This window comes from Pongo abelii, chromosome 7, assembly GCF_028885655.2.
Source record: "Pongo abelii isolate AG06213 chromosome 7, NHGRI_mPonAbe1-v2.0_pri, whole genome shotgun sequence".
Taxonomy (NCBI): domain Eukaryota; kingdom Metazoa; phylum Chordata; class Mammalia; order Primates; family Hominidae; genus Pongo; species Pongo abelii.
In genome coordinates this window covers 40,336,729-40,364,464 of record NC_071992.2, presented here as the reverse complement: position 1 = coordinate 40,364,464, position 27,736 = coordinate 40,336,729, and the positions used below count along the sequence as shown (strand labels likewise).

Sequence of the window (27,736 nt, the reverse complement as noted above, 5' to 3'; positions counted from 1 at the left end):
ATAGGGAAAATGGGATTGCTGCTTTAAGTTTCTGAGCTAGGGATTTTTTGGCAGCTGCAGTGTTGGTGACTATTGTAAAATTCTTTGTTTCTCTCTGTAAATATGCACCCGCTAACATTACAATTTGTATTTATGTTTAAAGAAGGCATCATTTGGTGAACAGAACTAGGAAATGAATTTTTAGCTCTTAAAAGCATTTGCTTTGAGATCGCACAGGAGTTTCTTTCCTTGTAAAACAGTGATGATAATTTCTGCCTTGGCCCTACCTTGAAGCAATGTTGTGTGAAGGGATGAAGAATCTAAAAGTCTTCATAAGCCCTTGGGAGAGGTGCTAGAAAAATATAAGGCACTATCATAATTACAGTGATGTCCTTGCTGTTACTACTCAAATCACCCACGAATTTCCCCAAAGACTGCACTAGCTGTCAAATAAAAGAGAGTGAAATTGACCTGAGAGAAAATGAAATGGCCATTTTACTTAGAGGACCAGATTGGGTCTCCTGAGGAAAGGAATCCAGTTTATCTAATGAAGATGTTGTGCCATCAAGGCACTGAGTCTGTCTGGTTTCCTGAGGGTTAAAAGATTAGGGCTGGGATCACCACAGCATTAATCAATACTGCCTTTCCATCTCTTCTAATTGCCATAGGCTGGAGATCATCGGTCCCTTGGCCCTGCTAATGTAATGTATTGATCTCAGGTAAGTAGATTGAGCATCAAATGAGGCAAGAAATCTGTCTCGATGTTAATGAGGTTGCTGTGCTTATTAGCCACCACTAGGTGGAGCAAGCGAGCTGATTAGGTGAAGCACCAGTCCGCTTTCAAGTCACATTGGTCCAACTACTACCTGCTAGTGTGTGCTGGTGGTGAGTGGGAAATCTTTAGCCTAGATTTGGCATTACAGAAAAATTGATTGGGCAGCACTGATGTGGCTCGTTTTGGAATGATTTAAGTATAGAATTAGACATGACACAGGTGCAAGGCCCTAAGTGTCCAGTGGCCACCACCTCTCTATTGTAGCAGAATTCTGTGTGAGACCCAGGCCACATCTAGCATCACTGCAGTTGGGTTTTTAGAGAATGCCTAAAGTGGCCAGGCATGGTGGCACATGCCTGTAATCCTAGCACTTTGGGAGGCTGAGGCAGGCGGATCACCTGAGGTCGGGAGTTCAAGACCATCCTGGCCAACATGGTGAAACCCCATCTCTACAAAAATACAAAAATTAGCCGGGCGTGGTCGTGCATGCCTTTAATCTCAGTTACTCCAGAGACTGAGGCAGGAGAATCGCTTAAACCCAGGAGGCAGACGTTGCAGTGAGCCAAGATTGTGCCACTGCATTCCAGCCTGGGTGACAGGAAGACTCCATCTCCAAAAAAAAAAAAAAAGTCTAAAGTCATACCCAGTGAGATCGTTAGCGGCAGGTAGAGCCAAGGCATCTGCATGTATAGAGAAGGGAGCAGAGAGGAGAAAGCTCTGAAGCAGCCGGCACAGCCTTCCATTCCCTCCGCTGAGAAGAGCCAGGGAAAGGTGGTCAGTAAGAACCCAACTGCTAAGACTTGGTCTGGGCGGGTTCCCTCTAGGTGGACCGTCAACAGTATTCAGGACCATTTCCACCGTACTGCCCCACATGCAGGTCTTTGCATGCAGAAGGGATCTATTTCATAAACATGCTAACTAGAGGTGTAACTGTTTCATTACCCCGGGAGGCTCAAAGAGTTGGTGGTTAACGATTTACCAGAACACCACTAGCTGGGGCTAGATGTAAGGATCACTGAACCTAACAGCCAAGCACCCTAAATGATGAGAACAATGAAACATCCTTGACTTCTCTGAGCTGCTAGCAGAAGAGTGGGAGGAGAGGTGTATCAAGTGGCCCGGGTCCCTTGACCAGGTCACTGCTCATTCCCACCCTGCTCGGAGGGAAAGCCAGAAGGAACTGTAGGACAGCCCAGCAGTACCTATGACTCATTCAGGTAAAACAGAATTGAGCAAGTATAGCTAATCCCTTTCCCACATTTAACACCTGAAATGTGGACTAATTAAAACACCCATCATTTTTGAAATGGGAAAATGTATTGTGAATCACCTCGATAGGCAGGATCCATGACTGCTGTATGTGCACAGTAGGGATTCATTAATGGGACATGGTGGGGCTTCTCTGATGGAGCAGAAGTTTAGAAAGCATTGTACAATGCATATTCTTGCTGTGAAGTGCTGGTGACATTCCTCATTTAGGTGATGGCAGACAGGACACTTCAGTTTTACTTGTTTTAACTGACTGCTGTCTAACCACATCAAGTAAAGAAATCTAATTTTATCACCTACAGGCTGAAATACCTTTGGCCTTCTAACCACTCCCCAGGGGAAGAAAGCCCTTGGTCAGCTGCATGGCAGTCTATCTATTATTTCAGTATTATTAATACTGAAAACACCAAGCATAAATACCCTAATGTAATACTTGTTGCTGGGTAGCACAGGGATTATATCAGACCTTCACAACCCCTATGACTAATAAATAGTCTTATTTGTGAAAGACAAACTGGCCAGAAACACACACACCCAACACAAATGGTTAAGGCTTAAACCCTTAATTATGCTTCCTAGCAAAATGGTGGCTAATGAAAGCCATATGTGCTAGAAGAGTGGCTGCCTCGCAGATTGCGGCTGCCTCAGATTGCTACAGCCTCTGCGGGCCCAAGAGGGGGATGTCAGAAGCAGCCAAATCTTTCTGATTGCCAGTCTGTTTTTTCAAGAAGCTTCATTATATCCAGAAAGATCTTACTGGGGAGTATATCCATCCCATCTCATAAGGTACTTTGTTTCCCGGGTGCTGATCCTACCGGTGGATCATTCACAAAGTTAATCAGGTGCTCCTAAGATGGTTTTTGGAACTTCCAAATTCTTACTCAGAATTCCAAGCCATAGGAGACAGAGGTATCTAAGGTGCCACGCTGATTCCACTGTGCAAAAAATTTCCTCTCTTAAGAGACGTACACATGAAACTAAAAAACAACATGATGGGGGGTGGGCTTTATACAAAGTTGAGTGGGGTGACAATGGTACAGAGGAAATGGGACTTTGCAATTATATTTTTCTCAGTGGTCTGAACTTGGTCTCACTACCCACATTACCTGGAATGGTTACCAGGCCTCAAAGGACTGCCCCACGGGCTAAACGGCTGATCCGCTCTCTGAAGCCAGACAGTCTTATCTGGGTCCTTTACAGATGCCACTGTTGAGGGCCGGAAGCTGAAGAGAGTGAGCTCCATCCTCAAGTAGTCCTTATGCTCCTTTTGAACTAGCCTTGCTGTTCTGGGCCGTCATTTGTGATTTGGCCTGGAGTGTCTAGGCGTAAAAAACAAGGACTGTAGGCATTAGTCACAGACGTCTAAGTTCTTAAGGAGTGAATGCCATTTTTGTTTTCTTAATCAAAATAGTGACCACAAAGTCAAATCTGAGATTATAATTTACCTTGGTAATAAAAGATAAAGGAGATTTACAAAAAACAAGGTGTGTGTGTGCCTTGGGATGCTTTTCTGGGCTTTCCCCATCTGTGTCTTCATAGATTCTCTGTCCTACCAGCCATGTCTTTGGTCCACAGGAGCCACTTCCCACTTCAACTCTCCCACAACCTCCCCACTGTTTACTCTCTTCATACCCTGTGCTCTTGCCCCAAATCCCTCCACCAAATTGGGAAAACTGGATGATAGATAAGTAATTTCTTATTTACATGCAGTTCTCTGGAAATTAAAGTTGCTTTCCAGCTAGTATTTCCTAACATCAGAAGCCTGTGTAAAATAACACATGGAAACTATTTCCACCTGGTACATAAGAAAAAAAGGGTCTGCCTATATTGTAACTGACTTCTACACTTAGCATGTTTTAGTCTGACCCACAATTGTGTTGGGTTTTTTTTTTTTTTTTTTTTTTTGGATAGTTGAAGTAAAAAACATAGTGGTTATAAGATGACTAAAGTTCAGCCTACAATTTCCTGTTTGGACAACAGGAAGAATTGTGCAGTGTTTTGCAACAGGACTAATTCTAGATTCTCACTGCCCTTAAAGATAACTAGAGGGAAAGGGTCTTCTCTTTCTTTTTCATTTATTAAAGATACTTACAGGTTCTTTAGAAGAAGTGATGGGTCCCTTAGGTAATGAAATAGGTGTTGATGGTGTTATGGGTGATGATGTAACTGGTGGCGGCTGTATAAAGTCTTCATCCTTAAACATCAGAACTGAGAGTTGGGTTACTGATTTAAAAGAAAATGTGTATTAATCTACAGTCCACTACCTTGACTACCAGGAACTTGTCACAACTACCTCATATCCTGGCATAGGATTCAAAAGGCAAAATCTGGAACCTAATTACATATAGCCAAATATTAAGCTTCCTCTTAGAAACAGATCAAACAGTACAATAAATATTCCTTATTAAGGAACATTATTGTATTGAATTTCACTTTCATTAAGGGGAGTAAAACAGGAGAAACTGACCCATTGCTGTTTTCATTTTTTAATCTAACTAACCAAATGGAAAGTAACTGTCTAACCTTGGTTCCCTTCAGTTGAGGTGCAAGATCCACCATGTTCTCTTTAGATTCAGTGAAAGTAGGTAATTCCGCAAGAATATCAGTCTTTGGAGCCTGGGGAGATAAACATTTTATATATCATAAGCTTTCTGCTCTTCCTAAACCCAGAAACTTTTACAGTTGTCAGTGCCTTTTTTAGCACTATTTGCTTTCCACTAAATCCCTAACTTCCTCCTCTAGCTACACCCTCTATGAGTAACATATGAAATATGCCCCTGACGTAGCAACTTAGTATTATTTCTCTTTGAGTTTTGAGTACTTTATATACAAAAGTTGCACTCTGATAGATTCTAGCATTTAAAATAATCATTAGCAATCCACTGATGGTACTGGTCCTGCTGTCCGCCTCAAAAAAAAAGCCATTTCTCAATTATTATTTTTTTTTTTTCTTTTTCTTTTTGGAGATGGAGTCTCACTCTGTCACCAAGGCTGGAGTGCAGTGGCTTGATCTTGGCTCACTGCAACCTCCACCTCATGGGTTCAAGCAATTCTCCCTGCCTCAGCTTCCTGAGTAGCTGGGATTACAGGCGTCTACTACCATGCCCGGCTACTAATTTTTGTATTTTTAGTAGAGACAGTGTTTCGCCATGTTGGCCAAGCTGGTCTTGAACTCCTGACCTCAGGTGATCCACCCGCCTCAGCCTCCCAAAGTGCTGGATTACAGGCATGAGCCACTGCATCTGGCCTCAGTTATTTTCTAATAGCATTGATGTAACTTGGTCTATGTTGCATATTTGTCATTTTTAGTATCTAATAATAAATGATAAAATTGCCTGATTTGCTAAAATGGTAAGCTCCTATAACGCAAGGAAGATGGGGAGAGGAGTGGTATTAAAATAGATAACGATAAGAATGGGGTTGGTGATAGAATAGCTAGCTCACCTATCTTTAGGAATTAGATTTGAAAAACAAATATATCACTGTGCCTTGGAAGTAATTTGTGTACTTTGGAGGGATAAGGCTACATACATCCAAAATTACAGTATATTTGATGTCTCTATTCTTCACAGAACCTAGCATGCTACTTGTTCTCATTTTGTATATATACATGGAGAATAGAAGTTTAAAAACATGGGTGGGAAAAAGCCAATAAATTGTTTAGGAGCTTATCATTTTGTCCTTAATTCCGTTCTCACCCACTCCAGAAAGCAACATCTGGATAAAGAGCTTATGGCCCTCTAGAATAATTCTGAGAACCCAAATTTAGCTGATAGTGACAGTGAGCTCCTCCAAGATTTCCTTGCCCCTGACAGCAATCTAAGAATGACAATTAACTTTGGTCTGTCTCACATGAGTGGATCCAAGAGTTGGATAGAATAAGAACCCACTAGCGTGCCTTTTAGAACATGGTCTATACTCTGAAACTGCTCCTAGTCTCCCTAGAGTTTTTCCTGGACAAATCCCAAAACCAGATTACTCTAGAAATATGAAAAGGGAAAGCAAGATGGTGTTTCCTGAAGTTGGGTTTTCATATTGGACTTCAAATAATTTTCCTTGGCTTGTCCAAGGAGTCAACAGCATAATTAAGATGTAAAACGACTAGCCCTCACTTAGTACTTGGACTAATCCCCTAAGCCACAGTGTAGCATATTCTACAAGAATCTTTCTTACTCATGCCGGGTTCTGAGTCAGATAGGAAGCCACCAGCTAGAGAAGCGGGAGGCTCTTTCTGATGGGCCCAGAGCAAGATGCTGTAGTGACTGGGCCAATCCTATGCTCTTCCCTACAACACCAGGAAGAAAAATGACTAAGGAAATGAGTTGAAGGACATTCTAGATTAGCCATTCAATGCTTAAAAACTAATAGGAATCTGGACAAACGAAATAGAACAGGAACCATTCAGTCTAAAAGGAGAAAGTAGCAGAAACACCCACACCCACACACACCAGTCTGCTAATGAAGATAGTTAAGGAAAAGGAATAAACTGCTCCTATTAGTAAAATTCTCAGTCAAGCTGGGCTCAAAGGCAGTAGCAGCCTTAAGGCTGGAGGTAGTCTGAGTGGCTTCAGTTTTCTGTTCTGTTTTGTTTGAGACGGAGTCTAGTTCTGTTGCCCAGGCTGGAGTGCAATGGCATGATCTCGTCTCACTGCACCTCCGTCTCCCAGGTTCAAGCAACTCTGCCTCAGCCTCCCAAGTAGCTGGGGTTACAGGCACCCGCCACTACGCCCAGCTAATTTTTATATGTTTAGTAGAGACAGGATTTCACCATGTTGGTCAGGCTGGTTTCAAACTCCTGACCTCAGGTGATCCACCTACCTCAGCCTTCCAAAGTGCTGGGATTACCAGCGTGAGCCACTGTGCCTGGCCTTCCTTTGTTCTGTTTGTTTGTGGTTGGTTGGTTGGTTTTTTTAGGAATTTTTAAAACACATAAAGCCAGTTGGGCCAAATTCTAAAAAGCCAAAAGAAATGCCTGCTCTAACTGCAAGAGTACACCAAGTGTTTGTGGAGAGGCCTCAGTTGGATGGACGTCGAGGGTCCCCATTAACCCAGGTACTCACCTCCCCACTGAGTGGTATCTCAATCGGCTTGGGCTTCACATCTATCAGGTAGAAGGTGCGGGACAGGAGCAAAAGGGAAGGAGGGACGTTCTCCTTCAGGTGGAGGTCCTGCCACTGGAGAACGGGAGGGCAACAATACGTAAGAATCAGAACGCCAGAACCAGAGTGATCTGCGGTCATCTACCCTCCCTCGCTGACAGCTTCCCACCGCCCCCGCCCCTTCCGCCAAGCCGCTCATGTGATGAGTCAGGGCAGAACACGCACAGGAGCCCAGCCCTGGCTTCTGCACTGAGGGGGCACCCTGCAGCCTCCCTCACTATGGTGGAATCACTCTCAGAGAGGGAGAATTCAATTAAACTTTCAACCCAACTGTGGATCAAAGTAGTCAAGTATCTTCTCTTGGACAAAGTGTAGATAATGTGAAAGAATAAATCACAGCCTGGGCAACACAGGACGACTCTGTCTCTATAAAAAAATTTTCTAATTATCTGGTGGTACATGCCTGTGGTCCCAGCTAGGAAGGCTGAGGTGGGAGGATCGCTTGAGCCCAGGAGTTTGAGGCTGCAGTGGCCTGTGTTAGTGCCACTGCACTCCAGCCTGGGCGACAGAGTGAGACCTTGTCTTCTTAAGATCAGTAATATATGCACAAAAGATAAAATTCAAAAGGTACCATAAAAAGTATCCACAAAGCTTGTGCAGTGACAGTGTCATAGCCAACATTCAAGAAATACATGATTTTAAGGATCTTTCTCTACAATGTGCTGTCTTCCAACCAGAGCTGGTCCCACACATGAGAGGAAAAAGTAATCTAACATGGTTTCCAAGCCACATCATGGCTGGTATCCTAAGATCATCTGTGCATTCTTCATGGCATTTTTTACAATGATGAGAATGAAATGTAATAGGAGTTACTCCTTTGTTTTAAAGCATTGATGCTCTTACTTAAAGTACAAATATGCTATCTGAGGAAAAATATTAAACATGGGTTACCACAGTGTGTGTTGGTTTGGGGCACTAATTGAAAAGCAGCCCCAGGTGGGCCACCAGGCGAAGTGGGGACCTCCAGACAGATTCACACAGATGACAGGCCTTGAACTGAAATTTTTGCCAGGACCCTTTACACTACGTGGTCAAATTCTAAGGTGGCCCCAAGACACCTTGTCCCTGCAATACCCACACCCTCTCCTAGTTATTCAACAGTATTCTGGCTGCTGTGTGAAGGGATTCTACAGGTGTAACTGAGGTCCCAAGTCAGTTGACCTTAAGATAGGGAGATTCTTTGGATGGGCCTCACCAATCATGAGACCTTAAATCTGGGGCTAGAGGTCAAACATGGGGAAAATTGGAGATTTCAAGCATGAGGAAGCTCTGGCATATGAGAAGTTCTCTGTTGCAGATGAAGGAGGCCAAGAGGCAAGGAATACAGGTGGCCACTAGATGCTGAGAGTAGCCAGGGGCTACTCTCACAGCCAGCCAGGAAACAAAGACCTCAGTCCGACAGCTGCAAGGAACTAAGTTCAGCCAACAAACTGAATGAACTTGGAAGCAGGTCGTTTCCCACAGCCTCCAAAGGAACACAGCCTGCACTTCTGACCTACCAACTGTGAGCTAATATACCAGTGTTGTTTTAAGCCACTAAGTTCATGGTCGTTTCTTAGCAGCAATAGAAAACTGATAGAGATCCCAATCAAAGTGAAAAATCAACCTAGTCCTTCAGCATCCCACTGCTCAATGAAATAAGGCAAATTAGGTAAGACGGTTCACTTGCAAAGGAGAAATCACATAAGGAGGTCTGCATATTGTAGGAGAGAGTTCTAGGGAAGAGGACCCCGGAGGGGCACTGCTACTTGCCTCGGTGAGCTGTTGTTGCAGTTGTTCCTCCGTGAGACCCAGTGACCTCATCCCTCGGGCCCTACAGGCAGCCTGCAGTTCTGATACACTCAATGCTCTCACCCCTTCCTTGGCAATTATCTGAAAGAAATGTAAGGGATGGAGTTGGAGCTTTTGATTCCAATTTTACATAATCCCTAAATTCCAGCAAATCAGTGGAAACAGAATCGAAGGCTTGGACACTTTGTCCCCTGCACTGGCTGCTACTGCAAAGGCGACGTAGGGAGGTGGCAGTTGAAATAACGGGAATTCTGCCAACAGGTATTAGCAATTAGCAATATCAGGGATATTTACACAACTCCTCCCCAACATTCTGTCATCAGAGTAATTATTTCCCCTCTTGATCTGCATTTTGTCTGGTTGTGACATATCTACTTTTCCATGGCAGCTTTATGGTTCATTAGAAAAAAGTAGTTCACTTGAAAAGCTCACAATGTACCATTTGTTGCATGTCCCTGTAGTGTTCTCCCCTGCTGTCCCCCCAGCACCCCCAGAAATGGCTCTAACACACTGGTCCACAAATCTCCCTCAGTAAATAACAGAGTTTCTGCTTGGCGTAACCCAAAACTATGGTATTTCTGGGACCAGTGTTGTTTATTCCAAAGCTCTAAGAGCAACAACTGAAATCTAAATAGGGCCAAAAGGATCATGCTTTCTCAGTTCTGGGAAACCTGCTCCCCCAGGCAGAATGCTTATAAAGCAGCTGATTGAGTCAAGAAACATTCCTTCCATTTTTTAAAAAAGCCTAATTAGTAGTTATAGTCCAAGGGTGCCTTTCTTCTACAAGGTGTTGAGGCTCTGCTTTTCCTCCCAGCATTATGCTTTGCATACCAAGCCAACTACCCCTTCTTGGCAGGCCAGTGCGCCCGGCAGAATATTGACTTTGGCACCAGCTTCCCGGTATGAGAGCAGAAGTGTGGGAGCAGAGCTTTGTCAGGACTCTACTGAGCTGCTGTTTCCTTCCCAGCAGGTCCTAACTGCTTTAGATGAGTCCCAGCTAAGACATCCAAATTACTAACTGCTTATGATGGCCTTCTCAAGAAATGGGTAAGGGGATGACAACTCCTCAAATGAGTAATCAAGGTTCAGGTTGTCATGGTAATGGTTGTTTAAACCACTCATTTTGTTTAAACCACTCGTTTTGTCAGAACCCAACATGACCAGACCGAACAGAAAACACTGCACTTCTACCCAGGCATGGTGGCTCACACCTGTCATCCCAACACTTTGGGAGGCTGAGGCGGGCGGATCACTTGAGGTCAGGAGTTTGAGACCAACCTGGCCAACATGGTGAAGCCCCGTCTCTACTAAAAATACAAAAATTAGCCAGGTGTGGTGATGCGTGCCTGTAATCCCAGCTACCTGGGAGGCTGAGGTGTGAAAATCACTTGAACCCGGGAGGTGGAGGTTGCAATGAGCCAAGATTGCGCCACTGCAGCCTGGGTGACAGAGCAAGACTTCGTCTCAAAAACAAAAACAAAAAATACTGCACACTTCATCCCACAGGCACCCTAAGGTATGTCCTAAAACCTTGCTAATTCCCTAGAGCTATGGTTAAGCTCTTACTTCATCATCTGCTTTTATAGACTTCAGTTTCATCAGGAGCTGAAAGCGGAGCAGGTTGTTGGTTCCAAACGTCTGCAATTCCAGCAGTTTGCAAAGGGCAACCAGCTGAGGGCGATCTAAGTGTTCCAGGGCCAGCTGGTCCTCAAATAGTTTGGAGAAGCGAACTATCTCCTTTGTGCTGGGCTTATGGCCTGTCTGGACCTATGCAGTGGGACAAAGAGGCCAATTAAAATGTGTTTTCTACTTAATTTAACTTTCCCAATAGGCTATTTGAAAGAGACATCAAAGCATTAATGGGACTCTGTCTAACATCTGGAAATGGGCCTCGTGGTATAAAGAAAAGATATCCATCTGAAGTCAAACTACATCAGCTGAAAAATCAGGAGTTCAGAAGTTTGACTCTAAATCTACTGTTCTTTCCAACAAGTTATCAATGTCTTCAACACGTTGATTACTTTAAGACAGGCTTTTCTGCAAACTACTATCAATGTTTATAATATTAAATGTTTACAATATTATAAGTTCATAATTTAGATATTTGCAATTCCAAAGATGGTGAACAATTTGGGAAATACATGATGACATGCGTTTTTCATAGAATGCCCAGCCCCGAAGTTGTTTGGCATTACATAAAAGATGGACACCTGCTTCACGTAGGATGAGAGCTGTGTAGAGGCATCGCCCATCTTGGCTCTGTTCCTCCTTGCCATTTCTGTCATGGTTTCTTGAAGAAATTTTGCTAGTTCCAACTTTACAGCCATTTTCTTTTTCTGTTTTTCTTCCTTAATGGTAGAAGAATAAAAGTTACTCAATCCTTCATGATTGCAAATTGGTAGATAAAGATGGGAGAAAAATAACTGTCTCCTTGTTATTGCTCATCCCTACATCATGTAATAACATGATTCTCAGGCATAGCTGAATGGGTTTGTGAGACCAGAGCAAGTAAAAAGAAGCCTCTATTTGGAACTTGTCTCCTTACTTTTTGTTTCTCACTAATACAATAATCATAAGCATTTGATAAATCCAAAATGTTCCCCCAATGGGAGGCTTTATCATTATTTAGCACGAGACACTATCTCTCTCTCTCTCTCTTTTTGAGATCAAGTCCCACTCTGTTGCCCAGGCTGGGGTGCAGTGGCACGATCTCGGCTCACCACAACCTCCACCTCCCAGACTCAAGTGATTCTCCTGCCTCAGCCTCGTGAATAGCTGGGATTACAGGTGCGTGCCACCACACCTTTTTTTTTTGAGATGGAGTTTCGCTCTGTCACCCAGGCTGGAGTGCAGAGGTACCATCTTGACTCACTGCAACCTCTGTCTCCCAGGTTCAAGCGATTCTCCTGCCTCAGCCTCTCGAATAGCTGGGATTACAGGCACACACCACCACACCCAGCTGATTTTTGTATTTTTAGTAGAGTAGGGGTTTTCACCATGTTGGCCAGGTTGGTGTTGAACTCCTGACCTCAAGTGATCTGCCCATCTCGGCATCCCAAAATGCTGGGATTACAGGCTTGAGCCACAGTGCCCAGACAAGAATGAGATACGATCTCAACTGGGTGCAAACTATCCAGTCTGCCAGTTGAGCTAACTCCTTGTTTGATGGCCCTGGGTTTTTCTTTACGAACAAAGAAAACTAGGAAATGGACTCTACCTAATGTGGCTTACAGTTTGACTAGAAAACAGACATAAGTAATTACAATACAGTGAGTTAAGTGCTCTAACAGACATGAACAAAGCACTACACAGAAGAAAAGTAAATGGACACTGTGTTGGCTGGTGTTTCTTAATCCTTGTTAATCATCAGAAATGTAGTATGGTAGCATTTTCAAAATAACCACAGTCAGGACTCAGGGTGGTAAAGAAGAACAGGAATCTATGTATATTTTTAAGTTGCCTAGGAGATTCTAATGATCAGCCAATCATAAGAATCACTGATTTTTAGATAGATCTTAAAAGATACAGCCAAAAAAAAAAAAAATCACACAATAGCATGATCAGAACCCACTCAGTGGCCGGATGAGGTGGCTCACACCTGTAATCCCAGCACTTTGGGAGGCTGAGGCAGCTGGATCACCTGAGATCAGGAGTTTGGGACCAGCCTGGCCTGTCATGGTGAAACCCTGTCTCTACTAAAAATACAAAAATTAGCCGGGTGTGGTGGCACATGCCTGTAATTCCAGCTACTCAGGAGGCTGAGGCAGGAGAATTGCTTGAACCTGGGGGGAGGATGCAGTAAGCCAAGATCGCGCTACTGCACTCCAGCCTGGGCAACAGCACGAGACTCTGTCTCAAAAAAAAAAAAAAAGAACCCACTTAGTCATCCATTTCATTCATCCATATCCTTCCATCCATCCATCCATCCATTTATTTATTGCATATCTACCATATTAGGTACATCATTCATCCATATCCTTCCATCCATCCATCCATCCATTTATTTATTGCACATCTACCATATTAGGTACATTTATTGCACATCTACCATATTAGGTACTGGGGATAAAATGAGCAACAACAGGTAAGAATTCCTGCCCTCATGGAACTTTTAGTGTAGTGGGAGAGACAAACTTTAGTGACTAACGATAATCCCATAATTCCTCACATTAATATAGAAGCATAATGGCTAAGTGCTATGAAAGAGAAATACATGGTGCTGTGATCTGATGTAAACAGAAAGCTCCTCTCTCCATGGAACAAAGCAAACAAGAATTTTCTGAGACTGTGGCCATGATGTAGACATATTTGTATGTTTCAGGGAATGAGTGGTGTTCAGGAAAGAGGTAACATTTAGATAAATCACTTCCTCTATTCCCCCCATCTTCCTGAATTCACTAATACTTTCCTTGGAATGTTATGGCATTAATTCTAGATGCTGATTATTTCAAATGTAAGCAAATTAAACCATTGCCAGGTAGTCAAATATTGTAATTTGATTTATCCTGTGGTATCCCGAATTTGTCTTCAAGTCTCTTTTTTTTTTTTTTTAAGACAAAAATCTCACTCTGTCGCCCAGGCTGGAATGCAGTAGCACGATCTTGGCTCTTGGCAACCTCTGCTTCCTGGGTTTAAGTGATTCTTCTGCCTCAGCCTCTGAAGTAGCTGGGACTACAGGCACGTGCCACCATGCCAGGCTAATTTTTGTATTTTTAGTAGAGATGGGGTTTCACCATGTTGGCCAGGCTCGTACCGAGCTCCTGACCTCAAGTGACCCACCCACCTCGGCCCAAAGTGCTGGGATTACAGGCATGAGCCACCATGCCCAGCCTTCAAGTCTTTATTCTTATTGTCAATTTCATAATGTATTCTCTGTCATCTCTCTCTTGGGCTAGCATTCCAGCTGGTTTCCCTTCTTTGGCTCTACCCTCTGCTGCCCCTCCTGCCAGTAAAATTATTCCTCCAAAACATAGATCTAATCATGTCATCCACTCAGCTACCCTGCTTCAAACGTTCCCTTTCCATTATTCACCATGGTCAAAGGGAAAGCCTAAATTCCTTAAGCGGGTGGATGCCTTCCAACCTGACCCCAACACATCACTTTGTCTGTTCCCTGTCATTGACGCCCTGGAACTGCCTACTTCAACCACAAATAACCAACCAGTGGTCTCTGATTACATCATACTCTCTTATGCCACTGAGCCATGTTAAATGCTATTCCTTTTATCCAGAATACCTTTCCCAGACCATGGTAAAATGCCACTTACTCTTTAAGTCTCAGTTCCAAAGTTACTTTTTCTGTGAGAAATTTCCCAATCTTACTGATTTAAAAGTTGCCCTTAAAATTAGCTGTGCCTGGTGGCAGGCGCCTGTAATCTCAGCTACTCAGAAGGCTGAGGCAGGAGAGTTGCTTGAATCCGGGAGGCGGAGGTTGCAGTGAGCCAAGATTGTGCCACTGCACTCCAGCCCGGGTGATGGTGCGAGACTCCGTCTCAAAAAAAAAAAAAAAAAAAAAAGTTGCACTTTTTGTCTTCTCGTAATGTTTTGTTCACACTTTCTTACCATATGCTGTCTACGCTGTCTAGTAGAGTGGCACAGAAGGGGGAGAAGGAAGGAGCTGCCTCTGTTTTCTCGCCTGCACAGTGACTGCCACACTCAATGAAGGCTCCCTCTTCTCAGGGGCTGCTGAACTGTCTGTTGGGCTGACTAAATCATACCTACTGTTCCACTAGTCACCGCGGTAACAGTGGATTTCTGTTTTCTTTATTCTTTTTTTTTTAAAACAGGATCTCACTCTTGCCCAGGCTGGAGTGCAGTGCAGTGGCCTGATCTCAGTTCACTGCAGCCTCAACCTCCTGGGCTCAAGCAATCCTCCCGCCTCAGCCTCCCAAGTAGCTGGGAATTCAGGTGCATGCTACCACACTTGGCTAATTTGTTTAAAATTTTTTTTTTAGAGACAGGGGTCTCGCTGTATTGCTCAGGCTGGTCTTGAACTCCTGGGCTAAAACAATCCTCCCACCTCGGCCTCCCAAAATGCTGGGATTACAGAGATGAGCCACTGCATCCAGCCTGTTCTCTTTATTCTTTTGACAGTTAAAATCAAGTTAGAATTTAGTGGAGAAGAGAAAATCTTTTCAACAAATGGTCCTGGAAAAGCTAGATATCCACATACAAAAAAGAGAGAAATGAATCTATATACTGACATTACAGTTTTCATAAAAATTAACTCGGCCTGGCGCAGTGGCTCACGTCTGTTATCCCAGCACTTTGGGAGACCGAGGTGGGCAGATCACCTGAGGTCAGGAGTTCGAAACCAGCCTGGCCAACATGGCAAAATCCTGGCTCTACTAAAAATACAAAAATTAGCTGGGTGTAGTGGCACATGCCTGTAATCCCAGCTACTTGGGAGGCTGAAGCAGGAGAATCGCTTGAACCTGGGAAGTGGAGGTTGCAGGGAGCCGAGATCGCACCATTGCACTCCAGCCTGGGCGACAGAGCGAGGCTCCATCTCAAAAAAATAAATAAATAATAAATAAAAAAATAAAATGGATTGCAGACATAAATCTAAGACACAAAACTATAAAACTTCTAGAATAAAATAGGATAAAAATGTAGGTGACCTTCAGTTTGGCAATAAGTTTTTAGCTACAACACTAAAAGAATGATTCATGAAAGAAAAAACTGATAAGCTGGATGTCATTAATGTTGAAAGCATTTGCTCTGTGAAAGACATGGTTAAGGAATGAAAAGATAAGCCACAGAGTAGAAGAAAACATTTGCAAAGTATATATCTGATAAAGGACTTTTACCCAAAATATACAAAGAACTCAAAATAATAATCAGAAAACAAAAAAAAAACCAATTAAAAAGTCAACCAAAGGGCTGGATGCAGTGGCTCATGCCTGTAATCCCGACACTTCAGGAGGCTGAGGTGTGTGGATCACTGGAGGTCAGGAGATCAAGACCAGCCTGGCCAATATGGTGAAACCCTGTCTCTACTAAAAATACAAAAATTAGCCAGGTGCGGTGGTGGACACCTCTATTTCCAGCTACTTGGGAGGCTGAGGCAGGAGAATCACTTGAACCCGGGAAGCAGAGGTTGCAGTGAGCTGAAATTGCACCACTGCACTCTAGCCTGGGTGACAGAGCCAGACTCCTTCTCAAAAAAAAAAAGTTGACCAAAGATTTAAACAGACACCTCCCCAGAGAAGATACACAAATGGTAAATAAGTACAGGAAAGATACTCGACATCAGGAGACTGCAAATTAAAACAGTGAGATACCACTACACACCTGTTTCGTGGCTAATGTCTAGAGCACTGACAACATCAAATGCTGGTACTCTCATTTGTTGCTGGTGAGAATATAGAACAATACAGCCACTTCAGAAGACAGTTTAGCAATTTCTTAAAAGCTAAACATAGTCTTACCATATAATCCACCAATTACTCTCCTAGGCATTTACCCCAATGAGTTGAAAGCTTACATCCAAACAAAAACCTGTACATAAGTGTTTATAGCAGTTTTATTCATAATTGCCAAAAACTGGAAGCAATCGAGGTGTCCTTTCATAGGAGAATGGATAAACAAGCTGTGGTACAGCCATACAATGGACTATCACTCAGTGATAAAAAGAATTGAGCCATGAAAAGAACTTGAAATGCATATTGCTGGGTGAAAGAAGCCAATCTAAAATGGCTACACACTGTATGATCCCAACTATATGATATTCTGGAAAAGGCAAAACTACAGACATTAAAAAGATCAGTGGCTGCCATGGGTTGGGGGAGGAAAGGAGAGGGACAAATAGGTGGAGCACGGGGAATTTTTTTTTTTTTTTTTTTTTTGAGACAGGGTCTCCCTCTGTCACCCAGTGCCTCTGGAGTGCAGTGGCACTATCATAGGTCATTGCAGCCTTGACCTCCTGGGCTCAAGCGATCCTCTTGCTTCAGCCTCCCTAGGAGCTGGGACCACAGGCATGAGCTACCATGCCCAACTAATTTTTTCATTTTTTGTAGAAATGGGGTCTCACTATGATGCCCAGGCTGGTCTCAAACTCCTGGGCTCAGGCGAGCCACCTGCCTCAACCTCCCAAAGTGCTGGAACTACAGACATAAGCCACTGTGCCTGGCCCACAGGGGGTTTTTAGAGCAGTGAAACTATTCTGTATGATACTGTGATGGTGGATACATGAAGTTATGCATTTGCAAAGCCCACAGAAATGCTTCAACATAAAGAGTTGACCCTAAAGTATGAGCTTTAATAATAACATGTCAATATTGGTTTTTTTAATCATTACAAATATAGCACACTAATGCAAGATATTAATTACAGGAGAAATTGGGATGGGGTGGGGTGGAGAGAAGTAGTACTTTCTGCCCAAGTTTTCTGTAAACCTAAAAACTCCTCTAATAAAGTTTATTACATTTTATTAAGTTAAAAAATCATACCTTTTTGGATTCACTTTCAAAAGTTGATGGCAACATCTCTGGGAAGAGTTTCAGAAACACTGGTAATAAGAATTCCATGAAGGGTACAATTATGAACACCATAAATGGAACCAGGCGGAAGAAATCAACACAAGTTCTCAACAGCTATAGAATTAAATGCATATGCAATATTCATTATTTTAGGGCATGCCAAAAACAAAAATGAAAAACAATACCAAAAAAACCCTGTCTTGTTTCATTTTCTTTCTTTCAAGAGATAGTGTCTCACTATGTTGCCCAGTCTGGCCTCAAACTCCTGGGCTCACGCAATCCTTCCACCTCAGCCTCCCAAGGAGCTGGGATTACAGGCATATGTGCCATGCTCAGCTTGGCTCTTAAAGTGTTAAAAACCCAAGACAGGTTTTCTGCAGCTGTTTATAAAATGAAAAGGCAAGGTTTTCCTGTTTACCATAGCTCTGAAGTAATTTTTAGGGGCTATCTTGAAGGAAATCTATGACAATAAAAATATTATTGGCATCTCCTAGACTTCATCTATGTTAGAGGGTTCATACTTTAATAGCATCGTATTACTTAAAATTGTTTTTTGTTTGTTTGTTTTTTTGAGACGGCATCTCACTCCAGGCTGGAGTGCAGTGGCACGATCTCAGCTCGCTGCAACCTCCGCCTCCCAAGTTCAAGCCATTCTCCTGCCTCAGCCTCCTGGGTAGCTGGGACTACAGGCACGTGCCACCATGCCCGGCTAATTTTTGTATTTTTTTTTAGTAGTCAAGGATTTCATCATGTTGGCCAGTCTGGTCTCGAACTCCTGACCTCAAGTGATCCACCTGCTTCAGCCTCCCAAAGTGCTGGGATTACAGGCGTGAACCATCGTGCCCAGCCAAAATTGGGTTTTAAAAATGCATATGCTTAATATATTAACAATAGTTGAAACATGAAGCCTCTCAACTTCTTGGAAAGATTAAAAAACACAATTATAACTATTCTACAAACATGTACATGTACCCCTGAACCTGAAATAAAAGTTTTTTTTAAAAACCATTATACAGGAAAATATATAACAAATTTCAGAATACTGACTAAAGTTGTACAGTAAGTCAGCTGCAGACAAGAAACTGGTTCTCACCAGCAGTTATTATTCCTACTCTGGGATTTTTAAGATGAAGTTTACGTTGAATTTAAATAGTTGAGTTCCCAAATAGTTCATTTTAATTTCACATTTTTTTTCTCAAATATGATTCTTGCCTACCCTTCGTCTCTCTCGTCTGGTCAGGACCTGTCCATGCAACAGCCTCCAAACCATTCTGGCAGCAACTTTGGCGTCAATCCAAAGTAAGTAGAATCCATTGTAATAATATTTTAGTTCATCCATGATTTTCTGTCTATAAGATTGTTTGCCATCTTTAATCTTCGTGCCAGTTTCTTTTGTGGCCTGAGGGCTTGTCACCTGTGGATGTTTTGTGGCTTGCTCCAGCTGAGGTTTGCCAGGAACTTCTTGCAGCCAGCAAGTGGATGTGTGTAGCTTTTGTATTAGACTAGTTCCTGGGTGAAGTACTGTATTGCCTGGCTGACTAGGATCCAAGTACTTCTTGCTCTCATAGTTCTTCATACATGTCTTATTTAAATGGGAATCTGGCAAGTGAAGAAATGCACATGATGGGGAATAAGAAGAGCAGGTAGGATGGACAAAATGGCTAGGGAATCTGGAATAAAAAGCAACATCCTCTAAGTACATACTATTACAAAGTACACACTATCATAAAGCACATATTATTAAAGAAATAGATAGCACAACTGGTCAAAATAAAACAGCTTTTTTTTTTTTTTTTTTCACTCCCATTGCCCAGGCTGGAGTGCAGTGGCGCAATCTCGGCCCACTACAACCTGCGCCACCTGGGCTCAAGCGATTCTCCTGCCTCAGCCTTCCGAGTAGCTAGGATTACAGGCACAGGCCACCATGCCCAGCTAATTTTTGTATTTTTAGTAGAGTCGGGGTTTCACCACATTGGCCAGGATAATCTCAAACTCCTGACCTCAAGTGACCCGCCTGCCTTGGCCTCCCTGAGTACTGGAATTACAGGCGTGAGCCACCATGCCTGGCCAAGGAATATTGTTTCAAAGAAACATTTCATGGTCACTGTAGGAATTAACCAGTCACATAATACTGCCTTGCCTATGCAGTGTCTTTGAACCCCTCAAATGAGAGGAAGTTACAGCTGAAATACCCTTCACCTAAATTCTTCCAGAACATTAGGGCTGGCCGTGGTGGCTCATGCCTGTAATCCCAGCACTTTGCGAGGCCAAGGCAGGTGGATCACCTGAGGTCAGGAGTTCAAGACCAGCCTGGCCAACATGGTGAAACCCTGTCTCTACTAAAAATACAAAAATTAGCCAGGTATGGTGTCATGCACCTGTAATCCCAGCTACTAGGGAGGCTGAGGCAGGAGAATCGCTTGAACCCAGGAGGTGAAGGTTGCAGTGAGACAAGACTATGCCACTGCACTCCAGCCTGGGCAACAGAACAAGACACCATCTCAAAAAAAAAAAAATTAGAATTGGGCACCCCAATTAAGGGTCTCTACCTTCTGGTATTGCAACAGCCCACAGTTTGCAGTTAAACTACCATATCAGATTGTTTGAAAATAAAAATATGGGCCAGGCACGGTGGCTCACGCCTGTAATGCCAGCACTTTGGGAGGCCGAGGCGGGCAGATCAAGAGATCAAGAGATCAAGACCATCCTGGCCAACATGGTGAAACCTCATCTCTACTGAAAATACAAAAATTAGCTGGGTGTGGTGGTGCGTGCCTGTAGTCCCGGCTACTCGGGAGGCTGAGGCAGGAGAATCACTTGAACCTGGGAGGCAGAGGTTGCAATAAGCCAAGATCGTGCCACTGTACTCCAGCCTGGCGACAAAGTGAGACTCGTCTAAAAAAAAAAAAAAAAATCTAAAATAAAATAAAATGAAAATATGACAGATACCGGCAAAGAAAGTTACTGGCAAAGAGATGGCTTTTTACATTCTTTCAGTTTTTTGTTTTTTGTTGTTTTTTTGGTTTTTTTTTGAGACAGGCGCAGTCTCACTCTGTCACCCAGGCTGGAGTACAGTGGCATGATCACGGCTCACTGCAGCCATGACCTCCCAGGCTCATGTGGAAGAAATCAACACAAGTTCTCAACAGCTATAGAATTAAATACATATGCAATATTCATTATTTTAGAACATGCCAAAAACAAAAGCAAAAATATTTGTCGCCAGGCACGCTGGCTCATGCCTGTAATCCCAGCACTTTGGGAGGCTGAGGAAGGTGGATCACAAGGTCAAGAGATCAAGACCATCCTGGCCAACATGGTTAAACCCCATCTCTACTAAAAATACAAAAATTAGCTGGGCGTGGTGGAGTGCACCTGTAGTCCCAGCTACTCAGGAGGCTGAGGCAGGAGAATTGCTTGAACCCAGGAGGCAGAGGCTGCAGTGAGCCAAGATTGTGCCACTGTACTCCAGCCTGGTGACAGAGTGAGACTGTCTCACAAAAAAAAAAAAAAAAAAAAAAAAAAAAACCAAAAATAAAAAATTTGTCTTTGTTCTTTTTTTTTTTTTTGAGACAGAGTCTCACTCTGTTGCCCAGGCTGGAGTGCAGTGGCGCGATCTTGACTCACTGCAACCTCCACCTCCTGGGTTCAAACGATTCTCCTGCCTCAGCCTCCCAAGTATCTGGGAATACAGGTGCCTGCCACCACACCTGGCTAATCTTTATATTTTTAGTAGAGATGGGGTTTCACCATGTTGGCAAGACTGGTCTCGAACTCCTGACCTCAAGTGATCTGCCTGCCTCGGCCTCCCAAAGTGCTGGGATTACAGGTGTGAGCCACCACACCCGGCTCTTTTTTTTTTCTTTCTGTTTAAGACACAGAGTCTTGCTATGTTGCCCAGGCTGGCCTCAAACCCCTGGGCTCAAGCAATCCTCCCACCTCAGCCTCCCAAGGAGCTGAGATTACAGGCACATGCACCATGCATGGCTTGGTTCTTAAGGTGTTAAAAACCCAGGCTGGAGTACAGTGGTGTGATCACAGCCCACTGCAGCCTCGACCTCCCAGGCTCAGCATCCTGAGTAGCTAGGACTACAGGCGCACACCACCACACCCAACTAGTTTTAAAAACTTTTGTAGAGATGAGGTCTTGCTATGTTATCCAGACTGTTCTTTTTTTTTTTTTGAGACGGAGTCTCGCTCTGTTGCCCAGACTGGAGTGCAGTGGTGTGATCTCGGCTCACTGCAACCTCTGCCTCCCAGGTTCAAGCGATTCTCCTGCTTTAGCCTCCTGAGTAGCTGGGACTACAGGTGCATGCCACCACGTCCAGCTAATTTTTGTATTTTTAGTAGAGATGGGGTTTCACCACATTGGCCAGGATGGTCTCGATCTCTTGACCTTGTGATCTGCCCGCCTCGGCCTCCCAAAGTGTTGGGATTACAGGTGTGAACCACAGTGCCTGGCCCCAGGCTGTTCTTGAACTCCTGGGCTCAAGCTATCTTCCTGTCTAGGCTTCCAAAAGTGCTGAGATTATAGGTGTGAGCCACTGCAGCCAGCCTCAGACTATTTTTGAAACATGCCAAGATAAAACACTCTTTGAATGGCCAAAAGGGGAAAAGTAAGTGTTCAGTGAATAGTCTTTATTCTCAGTGAATAAATAAATGGTGGCCAGGCACGGTGGCTCACGCCTGTAATTCCAGCAGTTTGGGAGGCTGAGGTATGTGGATCACTTGAGGTCAGGAGTTCAAGATCAGCTTGGCCAACATGGAGAAACCTCGTCTCTACAAAAATACAAAAAAATTAGCTGGGCATGGGGGCACATGCCTGTAATCCCAGCTACTCGGGAGGCTGAGACAGGAGAATCACTTGAACCCAGGAGGCAGAGGTTGCAATGAGCCAAGATTGTGCCATTGCACTCCAGCCTGGGCAATAGAGTGAGATTTCATCTCAAAAATAAATAAATAAATAAATAAATAAATAAATAAATAATGGTAACAGACTCTAATGGGACACGAATATGCCCTAAGATTGGCTGTTCATCAGCCATTTTACTCACTTTACATCTAAGGACCTCATGTGATGTTCATCAATTACAGAGATGTCACTCTAAAACCATTACATCTTCTGGCTGGGCACGGTGGCTTATGCCTGTAATCCCAGCACTTTGGGAAGCCCAGGCTGGCGGATTACCTGAGGTCAGGAGTTCAAGACCAGCCTGGCCAACATGGCGAAACCCCATCTGTACTAAAAATACAAAAATTAGTGGTACATGGCGGCGCGTGCCTGTAATCCCAGCTACTTGTGAGGCTGAGGCAGGAAAATCTCTTGAACCTGGGAGGTGGAGGTTGCAGTGAGCCAAGATATCATGCCACTGCACTCCAGCCTGGGCAACAGAGTGATAATCCGTCCCAAAAAAGAAAACAAAAACAAACAAATAAAAAAAACTACATCTTCTTCTTTTTTTTTTTTTTCGAGACGGATTTTTACTCTTGTTGCCCAAACTGGAGTACAGTGGCCCAGTCTTGGCTCACTGCAACCTCCGCCTCCCGGGTTCAAGAGATTCGCCTGTCTCAGCCTCCCAAGTGCTGGGATTATAGGTACCCGCCACCACGCCGGCTAATTTTTGCAGTTTTAGTAGAGACGGGGTTTCACCATGTTGGTCAGGCTGGTCTTGAACTCCTGACCTCAGGCAATCCGCTCGCCTTCGCCTCCCAAAGTGCTGGGATTACAGGTGTGAGCCACTGCACCCAGCCTCCGAGAAACTTTTAATTGTGTACTAAGCCAATCCTTTCCATCTAGAAGGATGAAGTTCAGGCCAGGCGAGGTGACTCACGCCTGTAATCCCAGCACTTTGGGAGCCCGAGGCAGGCGGATCACCTGAGGACAGGAGTTCCAGACCAGCCTGGCCAACATGGTGAAACCTCGTCTCTACTAAAAATACAAAGATTAGCCGGAGGTGGTGGCAAACACCTGTAATCCCAGCTACTTGGAGGCTGAGGCAGGAGAGTAGCTTGAACCCGGGAGGCAGAGGTTGCAGTGAGCCGAGATTGCGCCATTGAACTCCAGCCTGTGCGACAGAGTGCGACTCCATCTCAAAAAAAAAAAGAAGAAGAATTAAGTTCATATTGGGGGGTAACTCCAATGCTTACCTTGTTCGAGCAACAGCCAAAACTGAATTATAACTGTAGAAGGCCATATTTATTTTTGTCTCAAGTAGTTAACATAGGGACCTAGGCAAAAGGAGTAAGTAAACAATTTAGTAGTTTAAAAACACAACAATTAAAAGACATCAGGATTTTAGTGTTTTTAACTATTGCAAAGGTAGAACATTTGCATAGTTAAGGTACAAAATCTCCTTCAAGCTCATTTCCAACAATCAGATATTTTCGTAGCTCTGGACTTGAGAATGGTACTTTGAGATTCCAACAAATGGTAATGATCTCTAAGATGATGATGCTCATGAAGATGGTACAGTCTTCAGAGACATTTTGATTTCTGGTCAATAGTATCTAGTAATGCAACTTCAATGATTGCCAAGTACTTAAAAGTAGAGCAATACATATCTATCTGTAGCCTTAAAATATAGGTAGAAAGTGAATATCCTGAATTTCTTTTCAGTTAGCATTGTTCTATATTTAGGCAAGCTGTCCCAAACCCTGAAGATTGGAAGTACCCACTAATCTAATTTATGTAGCAGTGGATGAAGGTAGACATGCAACCTACTAATCGCTCAAGTGGAGGTAAAACTGTTTCCCTTGCTAGTGATTCTCCAGAGCCCAAACTGAGCTTTGAACCTGTAAATGACCTTCACCAAAACCCTTCTCCATCCAGGGGCGCTTTTCTGCTAAGGGCCGCGAGGAACGGCAGAAGAGCTGGCATCTCCCAATGGCAGCTTTGCTCTCTTGTGGTTGGGAAAGGAGTTCCAGGGGCTCTCCTGAATAGAAACCTCAGCCACAGAGCTGACATTTTGAACAGGGGCTCGAAACCTGTGGACGCACACTAACGGTGGGTGGTGTTTCGCGGGCGGGAGACGACACCTGAGGCGGCGGTTAATCCGCTCGGGCCCGGGCGCTCCCGGGCGGCGGACACCACTCGCACTCGCATTGGCGCCGCCCCACGCCCGCTGCTCCCGGGCTCCCTCGGCTTTGCCCATCACCACACGGGAGCAAAACGCTCCCTCGGCTTCCTCGCCCGGCGGCTTCGGCGCGCCTGATGTGTGCACGGCCTGCATGCGGCGGGGTCTGGGGGATATGCTTTGGTTTGCTGGTGCGGAGGTGGGACAGGCACGGGAACTACGACCCTCGTGGATGATCGGGGTTGTTGGAAATGAAGCCGAGGAGAAAGAAGCAGGGCCTGGGACGGAAAGAAGGAAGGAGCGTGCTGTGCGGGGGAGGGGGAGGAGAGGCCGAGCTTCAGAGTTCGCGCTGTGCTGGGGAACTGGCGAGGATGAGGTCGTGGGCGGAGGAGAGCGCGGTGGGAACTGGAAGCTGTCAGAAGCCTGGATCGTGCGCTGATGAGAGGAGCAGGATGCGGACCGAGCGGGCTCCGGAAGAAAAAAGGCAGCGCGGCACACCAGGTCGCGGCCTGAGGGCTGGACCTGCCCACCCCTACCTCCTCGGCCGTGCTCCGCGGAACGGCCGCCTAGGTCCTCCCAGCTCCTTCCCGGGACCCCCAAGCTAGAAGGGCTCGAAGCCAAGTCTCTACGGCTCCTCCTCTTTCCTCGCTCCTGACGTCACTCTGAGTGACGACATCATCAACCAATAAGCTCTCAAGTTCTGGGGAGGGCGGGCGTCCTTCACCTTAGCAGCTCAGGAAGCCGCAAAGTCGCATTTCCATCGCCGAAGTGACTTCTTTGTGGGACTTGGTTTAAGGCGCGTTGGTGCTGGGGGGCCCGAAGGTGACGTTTTTCTGCCAGTCCACACTCTGCAGGCAGTGGCTAACGCCCGAGGAAACCCGTGATTGAAGATTGGATTAAACAGGCTCTTACCCTACTGACAGCGTAATATGTCTGATAGTCGCCATGGTAACCACCTCGGAGTCACGAATGACATCACTTTGATGTATTCTCCCTCGGCCCCTGCAACTCCGGAACTGCCTGAGAGGCGCTGAGAGGATTTGATGGTGTCGCAGAAAGGGCGGGAATCGGAAGGAGCGCATTCCTCTCCCTTCCTCTCCAGAGGCTGGAATACTGTGAAATCTTCATATGGAAATCTGTAGTCTACTAAAAATATTTGCTTTCTCAATGTTCCCTTAACAAGTGTTGTTTGTGATTAATAGTTTGTGTAGAAATCTCAACATATAAAATGTATGTTATAGTAGCTGTGAAATGACAGACACTGCAGGTTTGAGGGCACTGCAGTTCCTAGGATGGCCAACTGAGCCATCTTGGGAAAATGAAATATCTAGAAATATTCTCCTTCCCCAGTTATCTTTTCCCATCCATTTTATCTGGCTCCAGAAGAAAGATTTTAAAAAAATTTTTGTTTAGGCTGGGCGCGGTGGCTCACGCCTGTGATCCCAGCACTTTGGGAGGCCAAAGCGGGCGGATCACAAGGTCAGGAGATAGAAAACATCTTGGCCAACATGGTGAAACCCTGTCTCTACTAAAAAAAAAATACAAAAATTAGCCGGGCATGGTGGCGTGCGCCTGTAGTTCTGGCTACTCTGGAGGCTGAGGCAGAAGAATCGCTTGAACCCGGGAGGCAGGGGTTGCAGTGAGTCGAGATCGCGCCACTGCACTCCAGCCTGGGCGACAAGAGCGAGATTCCATCTCAAAAAAAATTTTTTTTTTCTTAGTGGCTCTACTCGACCACCATACAGCAAGGAATCGCTTTCTCACGGAGAATACGTCTCCTAACATGTGAGCTGACCACAGACTTTACTCATCTGGGCTACACATTTTTAAGAATGGAAGATGGCGGTATTAAACGTCAGTAAAAAATGCAGACTGCTTTTAATCCACAAAGGATTTTTCAGCTAATAACCAAATAGATCAACTGTTAAACAGGCAAAACTTTTCAGTTTGGCCACTAGATGTCTCTTTGTGCATGTCTGATGTTCAACTTTGCACATAAAGGTTTCACTTCACGTTCTGTTTACCAGTATTAAAATCTACAAAGCTTTGGACTCTTTACTTTTCCCTCACTGAAAATTCCTGGTGGTCAAATTTTGAGCTCTAGAATGTAGATGTAGTTTTCACAATAATTTCATAAATTAATCATTGCACTACCATGTACTGGTACTTTTCTGGAAAAGATCATAAAGGATGCAAAAATATTTTCAGTTCCCTGGGAGACATTTTATACGGGGAATTATTCTCATTCATGCATTGTATTCACTTACAACCAGGCACAGTGAATGTCATTAAGCATTCATAAACCAGATGAACAATTCCATGCCCAGTATTTGAAAGATGAGCTAGGTTTTCTACCACGGCCATATGTCAGCAATCCTATCCTAAAAAGGGAAGGGCTAAGAACCCTTCTTATTGAGATCTGTTTGTTCAAAGTAATGTCCGTCTTCCCTAGTTATGAGACTTGGCAATTTCTTTGACTTTCAGGATAAGAGATTTATCATGTAAGGAGTTTCTGTATATAATCTTCAGAAGAAAAATTTTTAAAAATATATTTTTTCCTCCATGACTCTGGCCCTGAGAATTGTGTTAGATTGCTGTCTTAATGAGCTCCTTGCTCATTTTCTATGGTGAAGAGTAAGCATCGTCTAAACCTCAGAAGATGTTAGATACCGAAAATGTAAACTATTATTTTTAATGGCCATTTTCCTAAATATGCCACCAGATCAAGTATTACTAACTGTATTTTGTAATGTTTTGCAGGAAAAGACTATGCATCTACTTCACATAACTCCAATTTTAAACTCTTGCTGTCAGCATAGCTATTAGAAACAGGCTAATATAAGATCCCTGAGGACAATTTACTAGATTCTCAAGGGAGAAACCCAGGTGCCAGGTCAAGGCAACAGTTTATCAACAAAGCAAGGAAGACACAGGAGGAAGAAAAAGAATGGAGGTAGAAAGGCTCATAGAAAAAAAAAGACCAATTTAATCCCTCTTTCCTGGAGATAGAATTAAGCTAGACTTGGTGGCCCGCTTTGGCCATCTGTGTTTTAAAATGGCATATCACAAATAAAAAGTATGCTTTTACTGATAGCTTTAACTTGTGGTACTACTTAAAGCATACGTTTAAAAATATTTAATGATTAATAGTAATGAGAACTTTTTTTTTTTGAGACATAGCCTTGCTGTGTCGCCCAGGCTGGAGTGCAG

At 44.1% G+C, this 27,736-nt stretch overlaps 1 protein-coding gene across 9 annotated transcripts; it reads right to left on the bottom strand.

Annotated features, from left to right (window-relative positions):
- Positions 1 to 59: 59 nt before the first annotated feature.
- On the bottom strand, positions 60 to 27,613 carry LETM2 (leucine zipper and EF-hand containing transmembrane protein 2). 9 transcript variants are annotated; one of them, XM_054561449.2, is made up of 11 exons: positions 24,175 to 27,613; positions 23,601 to 23,681; positions 18,670 to 19,123; positions 17,424 to 17,567; positions 11,184 to 11,321; positions 10,540 to 10,740; positions 8,935 to 9,054; positions 7,084 to 7,197; positions 4,547 to 4,639; positions 4,116 to 4,217; positions 60 to 3,342 (listed from the first exon to the last, which is right to left on the bottom strand). In XM_054561449.2, the coding sequence occupies exons 2-11, from the start codon at positions 23,645 to 23,647 to the stop codon at positions 3,280 to 3,282; spliced, it is 1,476 nt and encodes a 491-aa protein (XP_054417424.2). In that variant the 5' UTR covers positions 23,648 to 23,681; positions 24,175 to 27,613; the 3' UTR covers positions 60 to 3,279. The 9 variants fall into 9 exon arrangements, with proteins under 9 accessions (XP_054417424.2, XP_054417425.2, XP_054417427.2 ...); XM_054561450.2 differs by having other exon boundaries at positions 24,450 to 27,613; XM_054561452.2 differs by having other exon boundaries at positions 25,251 to 25,799.
- Positions 27,614 to 27,736: the final 123 nt, after the last annotated feature.